The sequence below is a fragment of the Alexandromys fortis genome, unplaced genomic scaffold (genome assembly GCF_014885135.2).
Source record: "Alexandromys fortis isolate MF-2015 unplaced genomic scaffold, M_Fortis_MF-2015_v1.1 scaffold_237, whole genome shotgun sequence".
Classification (NCBI taxonomy): domain Eukaryota; kingdom Metazoa; phylum Chordata; class Mammalia; order Rodentia; family Cricetidae; genus Alexandromys; species Alexandromys fortis.
In genome coordinates this window covers 1686937-1704099 of record NW_026068137.1, presented here as the reverse complement: position 1 = coordinate 1704099, position 17163 = coordinate 1686937, and the positions used below count along the sequence as shown (strand labels likewise).

Sequence of the window (17163 nt, the reverse complement as noted above, 5' to 3'; positions counted from 1 at the left end):
CGAAAAACCAAAAAAAAAAAAAAATAAATAAAAAAAAAAAAATAAAGAGCCATGATGCGTACTTTCCCATAGGCACAGCATTTGGTTTCTGCTAAATGTATTTTTGGGGGGGAGAAGTTATTTGGAGAAAATCACTAGGCAAGAGGAAGAAATGTCTTTGTGTCCTCATTTAGTATTTCATGTTTTTTTTCAATTAATTAAACTTTCCTTCGCCTGTGGCAACAGGTTAAAATATTTATAGAAAATTTAAAATATTTAAATAAAATAAGACAATTAAAAATAGATATAACTCCTCTATTCCAAAATAACCCCTCTCTGACTTCTGATATTCTGTACACTATGATGAGAACTTTGAAGAGTCCCTTGTCTGCCTCTCAGGTCCCTATTTGCTGTCACAGTCATTTTGCAGGACAGAACCGAATAGGAAACAGTTTATAGGACTTCTCCAATGGTAGCATGAGGGTCCCCCTGCACCAAAGGAAATGTGGGAAATTGTGAGCGTAGTTTATAGTTAGAAGAATTTACTCATTTTCTTCTATCAGATTCGGCCAGTTCTGAAAGGCGGAGAGTCCCACGCACAGACCTTTCACGGCTGCCCTGCAGACACAGGTGCAGGTTTGAACCCTCCTCCTCCATAGCAAGTGCTGAGCTTGGGTTACTTGAGAAGCTCCTTGGTCCTTTAGACTAATAAGACATACAGCATACAGGTAGCTGCAAGTTTCATCTCCCTCCTGACGTTCAGAACTGAGGTACACCCTATCCTACTGTTTCAGTGGTTTTATGACTCAGGGCCCCTCTGAGTTGGTGCAGTGGACAGATGTCCCCAGCACCACATAAACAGGAGGGAGGGGACAGTAACTACAAAGGCCAGAGCTTCATGCATCCATGAAGCACTGTCTTGCCTGATAAAATGCCCTCAAACGATGGCCTAGCTATTGTATTGCTTCGGCAAGAAGTAAACAGGCTGAATTGGTAAACTGAAGACAAGCAAGCTGGTAATTTGAGGCTGCATTTTACCCAACCTGTGCTATCATAAAAGCGGCATAGAGATACTTTTGAGTAACATAGAAAAGCCAGGTCACCTAGAGACGCAGCTCTGCGATAGACTGTCTGCCTAGAATTCAGCAGGAAGGGACCGAAGGTGTGACTCTATCATACACTGGGTTCAGTCTAGTACGACAAAATAAATAAATACATAAATAAATAAATACATAAATGCAAAAATAAGTATAAAATTTAAGAAATAATCAGTGAAAAAAACAGCTTACATATATGGATGAATATCATCAAAAGTTATAATAGCCAAAAAAAGAAAGAATATCGTTCAGTAATGTAATATTCACATTCTAATACCATGCAGTGAGGGCTGCTTTTAAAACCTAAGCAACTAAAATATATGGCAAATGCCATGTGAAATGCAGGGCAAAATACGCCCAATTTTAAATATTTAAAAATGATACCAAGATTTTGGCAGTTTTCAACAGCTGCCGTTTCACAAGTCGGGGCCCAGCACGCGATGCCCAGGGAAAGGTGGGACAGACCGTTCTTCGGCAGAGAAACAGTCAGTGCTTCTGGCCCTGTTTCGGGTCTAGAACAGTTAGTGTTTCCGGCCATGCTTCCGGCCGAGGAGCCGACCGTGCTTCCTTCCGGCTGAGGATCGCAGGCCTCGTTTCCGGCCGCGCTTCCACAGAGAAACAGTCGGTATTTCCGGCAGCGATTCCGGCCGCGCTTTCTTCAGGCCGAGTTTCCACAGAGGAGCAGTAGGCGTTTGAAGAGCAGCATTTCCGGCCGAGCTTCCGGCCCACTTGCCTCCGCGGAGCAGCGTTTCCTACCTAGGCAGGCAGCGGCGTTGAGGATGGCGAACCGGCAGTATTTCCCAGTGAGGTACGGCAGTAGATCCGGTGTGCATCCTAACAGGACAGAGTTTCTCGTCCTTTGTAATAGACTGTGAGCCAACACCTATCCATGGAGTCACCATATGTTTTTCCCATTTTTCTTGGGATCTTATTTTTTTTAATGCTTCCCATAAATCAGAATTAGAATGGTCAATAAGCCCTCCTGAAATTAAGGAAGTTTTAAAATAGATTTACTGTTCGAAAACGATGCTGGTGTGGGGATGACTGCAAGCACTTTTAACAATATTTTACCTTAGAAAAATGTGAATCAAGCCTGGCGGTGGTGGCGCACGCCTTTAATCCCAGCACTCAGGAGGCAGAGGTAGGTGGATCTCTGAGTTCGAGGCCAGCCTGGTCTACAAGAGCTAGTTCCAGGACAGGAACCAAAAAGCTACCAAGAAACCCTGTCTCAAAAATCAAAAAAAAAAAAAATTGTGAATCAGTGGATGATAAGACTTGAGATTGACAGGCGTAAACACCTATCCATTCATATCTATGCTATAGAATAGACATTGGTTAAAGAGTAGAAGGGGACCTTTTATGTCATAAGTGATTTCCACTTAACGAAATAGATAGAACAAAGAATAAAGGAATAAGAATCAAAAATTCATCCATTTTAATATTTTATCCTAAAGTCTAAAATAAAGGACTACTAGATAAAAAAAATTGAAAGATCATGAATATTTGATCAAAGGTTTTCCTACAGCTCCGTTTTAATAGCCAACTAAATAAATTCTGTCCAATTCTGTCTCATTCTATGTCCCTAAGTGTTTTCATTTCCTGCGTTTGGAGGAAAACTTCACAGGAGTCAGGGTCAGTTTGTCTGATTCCATTCCCCTTTTTGACCTCCACAGATGCAGTGCCTCCCCTTCGTGTATCTTTTCCATCACCCCTCTTCCTGAGAGTGAGAGAAAATGATAAAACACATTTTAAACATTTCATTTCTCCTTCTTATTTCCAGTATTGACTTTTAGGCAGATACTTTATTTGTGATGTATAACTAAGTAAGACTGTCTTTTTTGGGGGGGGGAGGGAGGGGGGTTAAGTCATAATTTGTAAAAAGGTCCCGAATCATGAAGGAAGTCATATGTACTAGGATAGGTGTGAATCATGTTGCATGCACAGCCGTGAGAAAGCAAGTCGTTGTTTGTTGTCTGTTTCATTTCCAGGCCAATGTGCTTTGTCAAGCAACTTGAGATTCCTCAGTATGGCTACAGAAACAATGTCCCCACAACAACACCGCGCTCCAACCTGGCCAAGGAGCTTGAGAAATATTCCAAGACTTCGTTTGAGTACAACAGTTACGACAACCATACTTATGGCAAAAGAGCCATAGCTCCCAAGGTGCAAACCAGGGACATATCCCCCAAAGGATATGACGATGGTAGGAGGTGCACACTCTTATACATGAGAGACACGTTGCCATTAATGATGTTGTTGTTGTGTGTATCCATGTCCTGCAGATCAGCCAGGGTTCATGCTTACCCAGTGGGGGCCAGGGGCACAGCACACACGGCACAGCCCTGTGCTGAAAGCCGCTAGGCCCAGGAGGGGCAGGTGGGCACACCTGTGGGTAGGAGGGGCACAGTTTTCTGCAGTGACTCTAAGGCCCTGGCCTCTGGCTATTTATATGCTTTAGAGAACAAGGCCCTAGGCTCTCTGTGTTTTGAGGTGTGGCTGAGCTGGTACATTTATTCAAAAAGCCTTTTTAAAGGCAAATACCCAAGACAAATTTCATTGGAAGAAACAAGTTGAACTCTTTTAAGAAGCTCCACATTAACAGGGCTTTTCAAAGGTACACATGAGAAGCCTCTGAGGAGAGGTCCTTTCTCAAAGTCTATGCACAGGCTGTACCCTAGACCAGTGAAGGCGGAGTCCCTGGGATCCTCTGTATATTAGTATTTCTTAAAAGATATGCAGGGCTCTTGATACACAGGCATAACTATAACTTCCACCCAGCCAGCTCTATGAGTTCCAGGCCCGAGTTCCTTCTCTATCTGAATATTGAAGAGGAAGGCCAGCTTCAATGCGGACACTTGCCCTGAGCCTTAGAATCACTGCCTTTTTAGAGCTGATGGCACACATTACTTACAAGACAGCTGATGATGTCAGAGTCTTGCTTGATACCTTCCTGCAGATGGAGGAAGAGAGGTTTTTAAGGAATCAGGGCCCTCTCTGAAAAAAAGAGTCTGGGGATTTAGAAACTTGTTAATAGTTCAACATGAGCTGCTACATATATTTCTAAGCTGTGTACTTTTCTTACAGAGAAAACAAGTAATTTGTTTAGTGAATGAAATTTAATATTTCTTTGACATATCATATTGATTATCCATGGGTATCAGTTCTGTAATACTCAAACAGAAATACACATAGAACAAAGGTAGGGCAGCCGGTGTCATAGAAATAATTATTTTCAGGGTTTTTTTTTTTTGTCTCTTTGGTAATAATTACTTGTTGGTTTCAAGTCCGGTAATTCATTCATACACTCAGTTGCAAATGAAGGACCAGAAGAAGTTTATGTTTACACAGATGTGAATGGAGTTGATAGCCTTTCCAATCCTCTGACATCACATGATTCAGTTAATCTTGGTGTCAGATGATCAGTTTCACACGCTTACTCCAAGGCTGTGGCATGTGCTCTGTCACACCGCTGGACAAGACTTTCTCTTTTCAGCTTACTGACTTTATCCTGGGCGCACAGGTAGGGTCATGGCATGTCATGATGTCTTTAGAGCCATACACCCTTTCCTGGTCTGTAAGTGATTCTGCTTGGGCTATGGCTTTGCACTTTATGAGCTACAGGGTCCTGGATCATAGAACCTTCTAGTGTTTTCACTTTCTTGAGAGTAGAGGGGGACCAAAACACTGAGAGTCCCTGCTCAAGGCCACTGTGATGAGCAGTGGTGATGAGGTGGTTTGTGTATGCTCTTTTTCCCATCATGAAGACTGGAGTGAGCAAATTTATTGGGCCTGATTCTCTCAAGTCTATATAGATATCTATCTTCAAACTTGAAATGAGTTACGCTTTCTATCGATCCACCAGAAAAGACCAATCTATTGAGCATGCTCAGTTAAACCTCTGCATTAGATCAGAAACCCAAGAAAAGGAAGAGCAGCCTTCCACCACAGCTTTCTGGGGAAACAAATAAAAGCTCTAGTTCTCTCCCACTGTCTTTGCTAACAGACAGTTATATCTGAAAAGGGCCTGCCCTGGATGAAATTTTTGAGTCACAAGGCTGTGTAGGAGACCCCACCTAGGAAAGCCATCCCTGTGCCTGGGCACCAAGAGGTAGACCATGGCAGCGCCCCTGTTTGCCTCAGACTTCTTTTAGGCACAAAAAAAATATATCTCCTGCTCTTGGAAAAATGAGAGATTTCTTGCCTATAAATCTTGGCCTGACCTAGAATTTATAGATCTCAAGGACTGGGAACACTGGAGGTGCAGAGTAGTACCACTAAGGCATGAGGCCTAGATGTCAACACTTTACCTGCCTCGCCTCCTGTGCAGCCGGCAAACCTGCCATCAGTCACTTGCTTCTCCCAGACACCTCACCAGTGGACAGTCTATTTGGTCTGTCCTTCTGGGAGGAAAGGTCCAGAGGCGAGATGGAAAACACAGGTGTGTGACGTGTATAGGGAATCAGGGTCCACTGTGTCTGAAGGGCTGGATGAAAGCCCCCAAAGGGCAGATGGTGTGCTTGTGCCCAGAACTGGAGTAGGCTTGTTAAATGGGGATACTCATGGTTTGGAAGCACACAGTGGCCTGAGGAGGCGGGAGGAAGAACAAGGTGCAGCTGTGGGGGCTAAGGAAACAGTCTCATTCTCTGTCACAGTGGGGATTGGGACACCTCCCATAGGAAGAGGATGTGTACAAGGTGAGACAGGAGGGGAGGGGAGAGGGTAGTGCAGTCCATGAGTGTGAAGTCTGCATCTCCCTCCCCTATGGAGCACTAAGAATGGCTCTTATGTCTTTAAATTTTAACAAGAAAGTCAAAAGAAGAGAGTCTTGTTATATGTAAATTATATGCAATTTTAAATTCCCTGTCTGTGCTTATGAGCCCATGGTCACTTTCCATCTCACCTGTGGTCTAGCCTGTTGTCTAGGTTGGTAGCACAGCCCAGGACTTAACACCTGGACCTCATAGCCTCAAAGTTTTGCCACCAGGCCATTTTTAGGACAGGTTGATGCCCCGAGTGTTTCATCTTTGGGCTCAATTTATAACCTTAGGTTTGCTGTAACTGGTTATATCCCAGGGCTGCCATGGCTCCCACTCCCGCCTCTTCCCTGAGACTGTCCCCCCTTCCAAAGTCTTCAAACTTCTGTTTATCTGTGAGACTTTTCCGTGTCTTCCACCAATGCCAGTACACCTTCTATGCCAGCCCTCCCCCTTTGACCAGACTCCTGCAACAGGCAACTGGCTCATCAGCCTAGGTTCTCCCCATTAACCCTTTGTAGCACGGGTTTCTCTGTCTGCCACAGCCATGCCTAGGCCTTGCTTCTCTTCTGCTTCCTGAAAAAGCTTTCTCTTGAGCCTTTTCTGTTAGATTCTTTATGCAGCACCCAGTGTCTGGCTTAATTTGATGGCTGCCTTCCAGTCTATTACAGCAGCCGCCCATGTCCTTTCCAGACCTGCCTGCAGTGGAGCTCTGCGTCCCATGCCTGGGTCAGTTCACCAAGGAGCTTACCAGTATGTTAGCTCTTTATCAGTATGACCAAGTTACTGGTCCTCAGAGTCTTCAGCCCTTACCATGGGAGTGGGCTACGAAGACAATGGCTCTGACAGAGCTGGTAATCAGGCCCTCCTTAGGTCTGGTCCCCCATGTATCCTCTTTTCCATGGAGGATTCTGCATCCTCATCTCTGCCTGTTTGTAGTGCACAACATAGAAATTAAGGGTTCAGGGAGCCATTTCCCCTTCTGAAAGCCCCTATATTCCTGTCTGTCTGCTTTCCCCGAAAACTTATGATGTCATGTGTCTGTTCCCTGAAGGAAACTGAAAATGCAAAATATATGGGTACCATCCAAGGAGTGTGGGAATTTCCCCAAGCAGAGTAGGCTGCTGAGGAGGTTCTAACTGTAGGTTTTGTGTTGGTTTTGCCACTAGGTTTTTAGTCTTTGAAGGTAGCCCATGTTTAGCCCTGGTTATCGGTGATGATATTCTGTCTTCTTCAGTCGGGGCAGAATGTAAGCAGATGCAGCAATTAATGTGGCTGTCTGGCTATCGCTCACTGATGGCCTCTAGGGGAGAAGCCTTCACATTCTCAGTCCGCATCACCTGTTCTAGGATACAGGGTTTCGTCTGAAGTAGAACTTTCTGCTAAGAAAAAATAAGGTGTTTTGTGCCACTGTTATTCCAGTCAGACATGAGGGAGAACAGTGACAGGAGCATCCCAGGTAAATGCCCTTACTATGCAGTACTTTTGACCTCAGCACCATGAGTGAATGCCATGCTGAGTATCGCCTTAGTGACTCAGACTGACAGTCCTGTAGACATCTGGCAATGTTAGCAGGATGAAAGACATTGCTTTCTTGAATTACTTAAAAGCACTGGTTCTATTTTTTATAAAACAAAAGTATTGTTTAGACTCAGTAAGATGAGCAGTGCGTGTGTGAACATCACCCTGGTTGTGTGAGTGATAGAAACAAGCAGGTGCATAGGAAGTTACTGACATCCAGCCACCTGCTAGCCTGCTGCACTGCAGCCTGGGTGTCTGCATCTGCGAGGTGGATATACAGCAGAATCCACAGGGAGGGGGGAAGCTAGAGAATCTGCTGTAGTTGGCCTGGAAAGCAATCACCATCACACAGGATGCTGCAGGACATAGTTAAAATCCCAGAGACATCTGCCAACTCTCTCCCTTAGCTCTGTGCCCAAGTATCTAAGTAGGGCCACCCCACAGCACTGCTGAGTGGGGATGCCATTCTGCTCTGACACGGCCCAACATAGGAAGATCCTATCTTAAAAACGAAATAAGGAGGTATCAAATTATTTTTTTTTCCTAGACTGGTGGCTAGCCTTCCCCATTTATAAAGGAAAACAAAATAAACCCCTTTTGGGTTTACAGGTAGCAAGTGCCTGTAATGCCAGCCCTTGGTTTGCTGGGCAGACAGAGTAGACTAGATATAGTAGAACTCTTCCATTCCAGACCAGCCTAAGTGATGTGGAGAGCCTTATCCCAAAGACAGCTTAACATGAGTATTGAATTTTTCTAGAATTTTCTTGCTTTTCTTTTTTTTATCAATTTTAATGATGCAGAATCATTAACTCAAGTCCACATCCACAATATGTCAAAGCATGGCAGATATGGCCCATGTTACCCTCAATGTCCATGTGCAGGCCTCTGCTTGGTCCCCCAGTACTGTTCTTGCTCAGTCACTCAGCGACCCTGTCATAAACTGTACTTGGTTCTAAATCCACTGTTCACACCCATAGTTCTACAATCATACTAACGGAATTTACAGAAGAGAGAGAAGAGAATGGACAGGTGGTCACCAACCCCTCATCCCACCTGGTACAGGAGCTGCCCCTGTGCTCCTCTGAGGCCCAGCAGAATTAATAGTGTGTCCCAGTGACTGTTTGCCCTGCATGAGCTGTATTGGAAACTGACTGTGGGCCCTTAGAAGGAGTTTGGATGAAACAGTTGCTTATTCAATTTGTTTCCTAGTGTGGGGGCTGAGATTAGAATGGGGTAGTCACTCTTATCCCAGGATCTGGTCATCATGGCCCCACCTGAAGTTACCTGAGTTTTATTAAAATGTTTTACCAATATCATAACTCCTCTGAGTCATAAGCAGGCAACATTTAATCGAGACTCACATTACCAACGAGGGTAATTTCACTATGGCTGTTCATTTGTGTTTGGAGATGATATTATAGTATGAGTTTCAAAGCCTGTATTAGCTCTTTTAGAATGTTTATGACTAATTTTGTGTATTTTGTCCTCGGAGGACAATCACCAAGACCAGGCTCTTGGTTAAGAGCAGCTAATGACCCTGAGGCCACAAACCCAGGGAGCAGTAGCCATCCATAAGGCTTCTCAGGGGCACAAGTACAGTTACAACAAGAATGGCTAAAGTGGCCACTGCTCATGAGGGAAATACAGCCCTAAACATTGCTCTAGCCTAGCCAAGCTGGTCCATGTATATCCCAGCTTCTAGTGACATTCTCCGTCCCCTGAATTCCTCACTCTGAGGAGGCTGGACAGTGTCTCTATGTGGACTTTCTAGTCTCACTGAGAGTGAAGAGAGCTTAACTAGGATTGCTTCTGTGTTAGTGCAAAGGACCCATCCTGATAAATCAACCACGAAGGAGAGACATGCTAAGCAACTCTGAAAATTAACTCTACTCCCAAGTCCTTGCTAACTCTTTATGAAGTTGCTGGCATAAAAGGATGCTGATCGAGGGACCTGCAAGGAAAGCCCCCTGCAGGCAGATGAAGAGCTGACCCCAGTACCCTTTGGTGTCCCACATTTACCAGGGACATATCTCTGCCCTCAGACATGCCAAGCTCATTCTTCTCTCAAACTCCAGAAGCCTATGTAATAATTACAGGATAGAGGTGTTTGGCTTATAGTAGCTGCTATATATGTACCCTGCCAGAAATGTTTTCACAAAGCCCATCATCCCTACAGCCTTAGTGGTGGTTCTTGGGGATGCTGAGAATCTTGGTCAAATGCACAGGGAACACTAAACCACAGTTGGTATCCATAGCTACATATGGCTAGAAAGAGTGGTCAGCCTCTTAATGGCTCTACCAAAGGATCTGTCATTTACAGTAGCCAAGCCTGTCTTACCCCAGTGGATAGATGCCAGAGCAGTCATGAACAGCCTGTCAAAATAAGGTGATTCTCTCCTAAGGTCACCCCAATTCTCTGTTCATTCAAGCATGCACAGTGCAGAATGGGCAGAATCTGGGTTCTTCATGAATAACCCTGATTTCTGTGTGTGTAAAGATGGGTGGTTGGGACCAGTTGTGTGTTCATCATCCTGAATACAGGGGGTAACCACACTGTCCTCTCTCTCTCTGCAGCCAAGCGGTACTGCAAGAATGCCAGCCCCAGCAGCAGCACCACCAGCAGCTATGCACCCAGCAGCAGCAGCAACCTCAGCTGTGGCGGTGGCAGCAGCGCCAGTAGCACTTGTAGCAAGAGCAGCTTTGACTACACACATGACATGGAAGCTGCACACATGGCAGCCACGGCCATCCTCAACCTATCCACACGTTGCCGTGAAATGCCACAAAACCTGTCCACCAAGCCACAGGACCTGTGCAGTACCCGGGTATGTCCAGCGCCTCAGCCGTGTCCCATGGGCACTGGCTATGGGTGTGTTCACTGCCAGCCTACAGCGCTGTGCCTCAGAACAGGGGACAGGTGTCTTGGTCTCCTCTGGCTCTAGCTTGTGTCTGGAATGTAAAGACAGCCATCCTCCCTGGCATTTATGGTATCTCAGCTTCAGGGTACACAAAGCCCAGGAGAGGCACAGCTTGACATCCGAACAAGAAGGTTTGGTGGTAGCATTGTTAGATAAATGTGAGGCTATCCCTTTACACAGGACAGGGAAACGAAGAGGTAACATCTGACTGCACTCTTGATAGTCTGTGGTCTCAGCCAATACTGTTAGCTCAGTGGTACCCTCAGTGCTACAAGATTCAAGAAGGGTTTCTATTGTGTAATTTTTCTTATTTGTTAAAGAAATCTATCTTTTATTATCTTTTTATTTTGAGATTATAATACAGTCATACACATTTGTGTGTGTGTGTGTGTGTGAGTGTGGAAAGAAGCAGGTAAGCTGTGGTTCGTGGACAGAGATGAGAAGATAAATAGAAGAGGTCTCTCCTCCCACCATATTGGCTCTTATCAGTTGGCCCACTTAGCATTTCTGGCACTCAGAGCAGAAGAGGAAGCCATTAGGATGGGCAGGGAAGAGAGTGAGCTGTCTCTCCGGGGCTCTAAGCAGGAAGTAGTGTAGCAGAGGTAGAACCTGCACACTGACCACCTGCCTTCTATGTATCTGGCGGCCCCGGACACTGACTGGAGTGGTCATAAATCACTGTAGTTTATGTAAGTGGAGAAAGGTCAGCCACCTTATAGTTGTGAGTGCTTTCACACCTTTGGTATTTTACTCTGCAGTATGAGACAGTGTCAGGGGACCTGCACTCTGAATGGTCATCTGGACAACTGAAGTGCAAGGCTAGTACAGAAGCCCTTACTCCCCGTTAGAATAAATACAGGAGCCTCCCCTAGGGTTGTAATGGTTCCAATATGCTGCATCTAAACTAGTATCAGAGCTTAGAGTCTGGGGTGCTTTGTCAGAGTTCTGGCAGAACAGCACTGAAAATATATGAAGGGCACAGCTCCAAGGACAGGACCTTGTCCCCTGTGTCCTCTCCCTGCCCAACCAGAAGAAGAGGTGGCTAGACATCAGAGGCCACAGGGTCACTCCAGCTGGAGGTCACATTTTTCCTTGAGACAGTGAAGTCTCCTGGGAAGACGGAGGGCTGTTTTGACCGTGCTTGTCCACTGCCCTCTTAATACCTTCACTCCTCTGCCTGCAAAGCAGACTTTGAAGAGCTTGGCCTCTTTCAGTGCATCAGTGTGTGAGTGTGCGCACGCACGTGGTCTCACTTTTTATATTTTACCCATTTGACTCAGTTGCAGATATGAGGACACCCAGATCAACTCAGAACTGAATCCCTATGAGGTCTTGGGAACTGTAGTGTATATCACCTGTTTTGAAATGGAAATCTCATGGCACCAGATTTAAAGTCAGAAGGAAAATACTAGTTCCTTCTTCATCCTTCCATCAACATTCAAGTATTTTCCTTTTCCTTCTCACTCACTTTGTAATGATTGCCATCAGTGAAATGAGGGGAAAAATTTAAGATGATATATTATGGATGTATGATAGGGTGGAGGATGGATCTAGGAAGGATGGATGGATGGGTGAAGGATAGATGAATACATGGATGAATAGATGATAAATGGAGGGAGGGAGGGGGTGGCTAGTTAGATAGATGATAAGTGGATGGGTATATAGATAGATGATAGATGCATGGATGGGTGAATCTTCCAAGCAGTTTCTGTGGGAAGCTTGTGGTAGCAGGCTTGCCTACAGACCATGATGGTTCACTTGTGTGTTAGTGGGGAGCAGGGAATGGAGGGTTATGCTGGCGAAGTCAGTCATAGCTAATGGTCATCCTGTCAGACCTTCTGTGTGATACATCTTTCTTTCAGCAGAACCCAGACATGGAAGTGGATGAGAACGGCACCCTGGACCTGAGCATGAACAAGCAGAGGCCTCGAGACAGCTGCTGCCCAGTTCTGACCCCCCTGGAGCCCATGTCCCCCCAGCAACAGGCAGTGATGAGCAGCCGGTGCTTTCAGCTGAGTGAGGCGGATTGCTGGGACTTGCCTGTAGACTACACTAAGATGAAGCCTCGGAGGGTGGACGAGGATGACCCCAAGGAGATCACCGTAAGTCCTTCTCCTTGACCCTTCCTGTATTTGATATGAGCCCAAGAGGAGCCTTGGTGAAGAAGAGATTTTGTGCACTATTCAAGAGAAGGTGCATTTTTTCCCTAAATCTTACCGTTAGCTGACAGGGACATGGAGAACACTTTTGGTTGACTTGGGAAATGTATAATTGACATCAGTTTGAGAGAAACAGAGTATGGGGTCCTTCAAATTTTAGTTTCTAATAAGTGCACATCATTACAAATGGTTTCTCTACAAAATACAGAAAAAAAATATTTTATTTTCAAACAAAACAGTGCTGCATTTTCCTGGGGCAGTATAGACAGGAAGGTCAAGAGTTCTAGGCCTTTGGTCATGCCTCAAAGGGATGTGCCAGATTTTGACTCCCCAGGGGAAGCCTTACCCTCTCGGAGGAGTGGACTAGGTCGTGGTGGGGGGAGTGAGGGGAAGTGGGATTGGCATGTGAAATGAGAAAATATTGTTTTAAAAATAAAAAGGAGAGTTCAAGGCTAACTTGAGCCATATAGTGAGGCCCAAGTTAATTAAATATAAAATAAAATAAAAACGTATTAACTGTATGCTACAAATAAGCTCAAGCATCCAGGCTGTACTTCTTGCTAGTGTATCTTAGAATAGTCCTCTAACTCCATGTTGTGGCAGCGTTTCTAAGATTCTCATGTTAGAGCGTATGTTTTCAAGTAGTGTGGACTTTCAGATTAGTTACTACTGTCCACTGGACAAGACCATTTCCTTCTTGTGTGCTTATGGGTATTGCGTATACAGGTACACCCACACACAGAGCTCAGAACAGGAAGTCAGGTGTCTTCCTGTGCCACCTTTTTCCTTGCTGCTTTTAGACAGGCTCTCTCATTGAACAGGGTGCTCACCATTGACTTGGCTGGCTTACCAGTGGACTCCTGGTATTCTTTCTCCTTTCCCAATGCTGGAGTTACTGGTACCCACAACCATACCCAGATTTTTACAAGGGTGCCTGGGATTCAAACTTGGGTCCTTGTGCTTACAGGGCAAGCTACTCTTACACACTCAGCCATCTCCCCAGCCCCAAGAATTTCTTTTCTTTACTGGAGACTTTCTTCAATTCTCAAATCTGAAAGTTCTGACATCTTTATACATTGAATAAAAATATGAGTTTCTCAAACCAACACTGCATTACACTGGAAAAGGAACAGGTAGAAAGAGAGGCCTTCTCTTGAGCCTTTTGTTTTTTGTGCTGTGTAGTCCTGACTGACCTCAAAGTCACGTGGTCTCCCTGCCTTCCCCTGCTGAACACTGGAGATAGAGGTACTCACTGTCTCACTCAGCAGAGGCTCTGCTTAGTTCCTTTTCTATTGTTGCGATTAACATGGCCAAGGCAACTTATATTTGAGAGTGGTAAAACGGCCTTCCAGTTTCAGAGAGTTAGAGTCCGCAATGGCAGAGAGAAGGTATGGCAGCAGGAACAGCTAAGGGCTCACATCTCAAACCCCAAGTAGGTTTCAGAAGTACACTGAGGGTGCCCGGAGGTGTTTCCAGCGTCAGAGCCCACCCCAACTAATACACCACCTCCAACAAGGCCTCACTAATTTTTTCCAAACAGTTCTACCTCCTGGTGACCAAGTATTCCAATCTGTGATCCTTTTTGATTTAAACCACTTTAGGTTCTTACCTTCAGTCTTTAAACTGAATTATATGTGAGTAGCAAGGTAAATTTAAGCATTCTTTTTCCCACAGTTAAGCCATGACAATCAAGAAAGAAATGGTAGTTGAATCCCTGAATTTATTTTAATTAAAATTAAGCCTCCCTCCAGTGACAAAATACTCTTCATCATAGACTGTCTCAGAAGTAAACTTGCCTGTCAGCTTGTAGCATGGACTTAGGAAACATGTATGCTGAACATTGTCCTTTCTAGAAAAATCTAGGTTACTGTGTGTAGACTCATCAAAAGTAGCTACTTTATTTAAAAAAAAAATTAAATTACAACATTAACATAATTGGTCTTCCATTGCCTGACATAGAAAAGTACATGTAGGTGAAACACTGACCAGTGACTGGAAAAAAGTCTACTCTACAATGTTTTCAGGAAGAGCATTAGATTAACAGGTCCCTCTTAATAAAAGGTGTCCCCTACACTAGCCACGCACATACAGCTCTCCCCTGGACACCAGATACAGAAAAGACCAGGTGACATGATTTCTCTGACTTCTAGAACATCCACTGGTCCTGAGCAAGAGCCCTGTAACGTTTTAGCGGCCCGTGGACAGTTCAGCTTGTGTTTTCAGAAGGACCCCTTATCACAACAAAGATACATTTGGGTTTTAAATATAAGAGAGTCAAAAGAACAGGCAGGGAAACCCTGTAGCCTGTGAACCTTCATCTAGTGCGTGTTCTTGCTCTGTGTGGCTCTGAAACTGTGTTCTGTCTACAGCCAGAAGACTTGGACCCATTCCAGGAGGCCCTGGAAGAAAGAAGGTATCCAGGGGAAGTGACCATCCCAAGCCCCAAACCCAAGTATCCCCAGTGCAAGGAAAGCAAAAAGGACTTAATAACGTAAGCATATGATAAGGTGACATGCTGGCTCTTACCTCTCCCTTCTCTGGGTTACTTTTAAAGCACAGACATGTATATGCCTTGCCGTGTGAGCATGCACATTCGCGGCCCAGGAATCTCCAGCTGCCAGTTGAGCAGAGCCAGAGGCTGCCTTGCACCTGCTTGTTCTCAATGATGCTCTACCGTGTGAAGGCGTCATTTCATTTAACCCTGTGCATTTTGCAGCTTTCTCCAGGGTGCTTAACTCCCCTTGCAGACATTGCAGCTAAACTGGAAACAATGAAATTTTTAAAGCTTTTTTTTAAAAACATACTTACTATTCTGGCTGTCTTTGTTTTTGTTTGGTGGCAGATGTCCAACTCCAGGGTGTGATGGGAGTGGTCATGTGACTGGTAATTACGCCTCACACAGAAGGTGTGACTTCATTTTTCTCATGGTGGATTCTGTCTTTTCAATTTATTGTTTTCAGCTTACCTCAACAATGCTGTCAAAGTACAAATGTTGAATTCTGTGTCAACCCTCTGAGTGCTGTATGCTGCCCTTCAAAAACATACTAAGTTACACAATGACTGTTAGTCTACTAAATTTTCAAAATTCTTCTCAAAAATTTAAACCAAAGAGAACATGTATTACGTGCGATTTAAAAAATGATTATTAACAGAAATGCTTTCTTAAACATATGCTCAGTGACATTCATAGTTAATCAGTATACAGCACTTGGCCCATTGCTCTTCTGCATTGAACTTTTTTATTTTCAACTTTGTGTTGTGTTGTTCGGGTGCTGCTGCTGCCTAGGGGTTCACTCACTGTGTCTCCTGGCCTGTCTTACAGTCTGTCTGGCTGCCCTCTGGCGGACAAAAGCATTCGAAGTATGCTGGCCACCAGTTCACAAGAGCTCAAGTAAGCATTCATGACACTAACTAACTCTCCTTCAAAATCTCTTTGTTATTAGTTCACAGAAAGTAGTGTGCTGCTTGCCAGTGAGTTGTCTGTGGTATTTGTTTCTGATTCAGTTGGATAGTCTCTGGTCCTTTCCTATCATAACCTTTCTATCCAGAATCTCTTGTCTTCAGGAAAAGTGTTTCAGAGTTACTCAAACTTTCAAAAAATTAGTGTGTAATATTTTAAAAAATGGATGCCAAGGGCCTGGTAACAGCCTGTTCCGTAAACTTGTAATCCTCATTGTAAACACTGCTCAGGCCAGTGTTGGTTCAGCTCAGGTTCTGTGTGGTGTTGGCACATACACGCTCATGTACAGGTGTGCATGCACACACACAGCAGCCATAGCTCCCTTTTCTCTGCTCCATATTGTAACTTTTAAACATAAATCTGGCAAAACTGTGAGTCCAGTGCCAGCACCAGCAGACTGAGGCTGTTTTCCTTTGTAATCAAGTGTATGTTGAAACTCAGTTCCTAGCAGACTGTAGAAGGAGCCAGTGAAATGTGAAAAGAGCAGTGAGACCTCTCCACTCCAGTCAGGGTGGACTTGGTGGTGTCTGTAGGGATAAAAGGCCAAGCCTGGCAGCACAGCATGACAGCCACTGCCCCTCAAATGATAGCCTTTGCTCTCCAGACCTTTCCTGCCGGTGTATCCTGTGTGTGGCTCTGAAGATGCTGTCCCCTCCCGACCATCCCGTTCCCTCGCTCCATGTCTGTAGTTCAAGGGTGACCTGAGTGCAGCCTTCTCTTTGACACCCATGTCATCTTTTTCAGGCTCCCTGTCCAGGGCCCTAGTGCCATAGACCAGCTGCTCATGTTCAGTGACTTCCTGAACTAGCCCTCCTGTCGCACGCAGGACTCTTGCCTTGCCGCTGTCTTCCTGAGCTAACTGTAGGCAGCTGGAGGGTCTCCTCTTGTCTGGCAATCTAGCAGCGCTTGAATCAGTGCCTGGCGGACACATAGCTTTAGCACATCAAAGCAGCAGCCTTAGGAGCAGCAACCCGGCACAGTTTGCTCGGGCATCTTTTGTCACGGCTTCAACCCACATTTCCCTCATGGTCAGAATGTGACCAACTGCACTTGGATCTTGGTCAGCACATCAGGATGTGGCAACCTTCTTTTGACTTCCTTGATGAGGAGCTCTTTGCAAAGCCTGGTGTGTCTCCAGTTGCAGCCGCCTGTAAACAAGAAGCTGCTTCCGTGCTGCTTGTGCATTCTGACTGCTTAGTGTCTTGAGACCTGAGACCAGAACATTCTCTGACAGTGTAGTCAGATGACATGGGCTTCCATCTTTTAGGGTTGGGC

The 17163-nt window shown here is 45.1% G+C and overlaps 1 protein-coding gene across 7 annotated transcripts in view; it reads left to right on the top strand.

Moving 5' to 3' along the window:
• Myt1l (myelin transcription factor 1 like) overlaps positions 1 to 17163 on the top strand; it is a 138111-nt gene that overhangs the window by 59573 nt on the left and 61375 nt on the right. For all 7 annotated transcript variants that reach the window (XM_050126529.1, XM_050126528.1, XM_050126527.1 and 4 more), the window contains 5 exons: positions 3065 to 3279; positions 9926 to 10176; positions 12135 to 12371; positions 14798 to 14919; positions 15751 to 15819. In XM_050126529.1, the coding sequence (XP_049982486.1) occupies positions 3065 to 3279; positions 9926 to 10176; positions 12135 to 12371; positions 14798 to 14919; positions 15751 to 15819 (894 nt within the window). The remainder of the gene's footprint in view (positions 1 to 3064; positions 3280 to 9925; positions 10177 to 12134; positions 12372 to 14797; positions 14920 to 15750; positions 15820 to 17163) is intronic.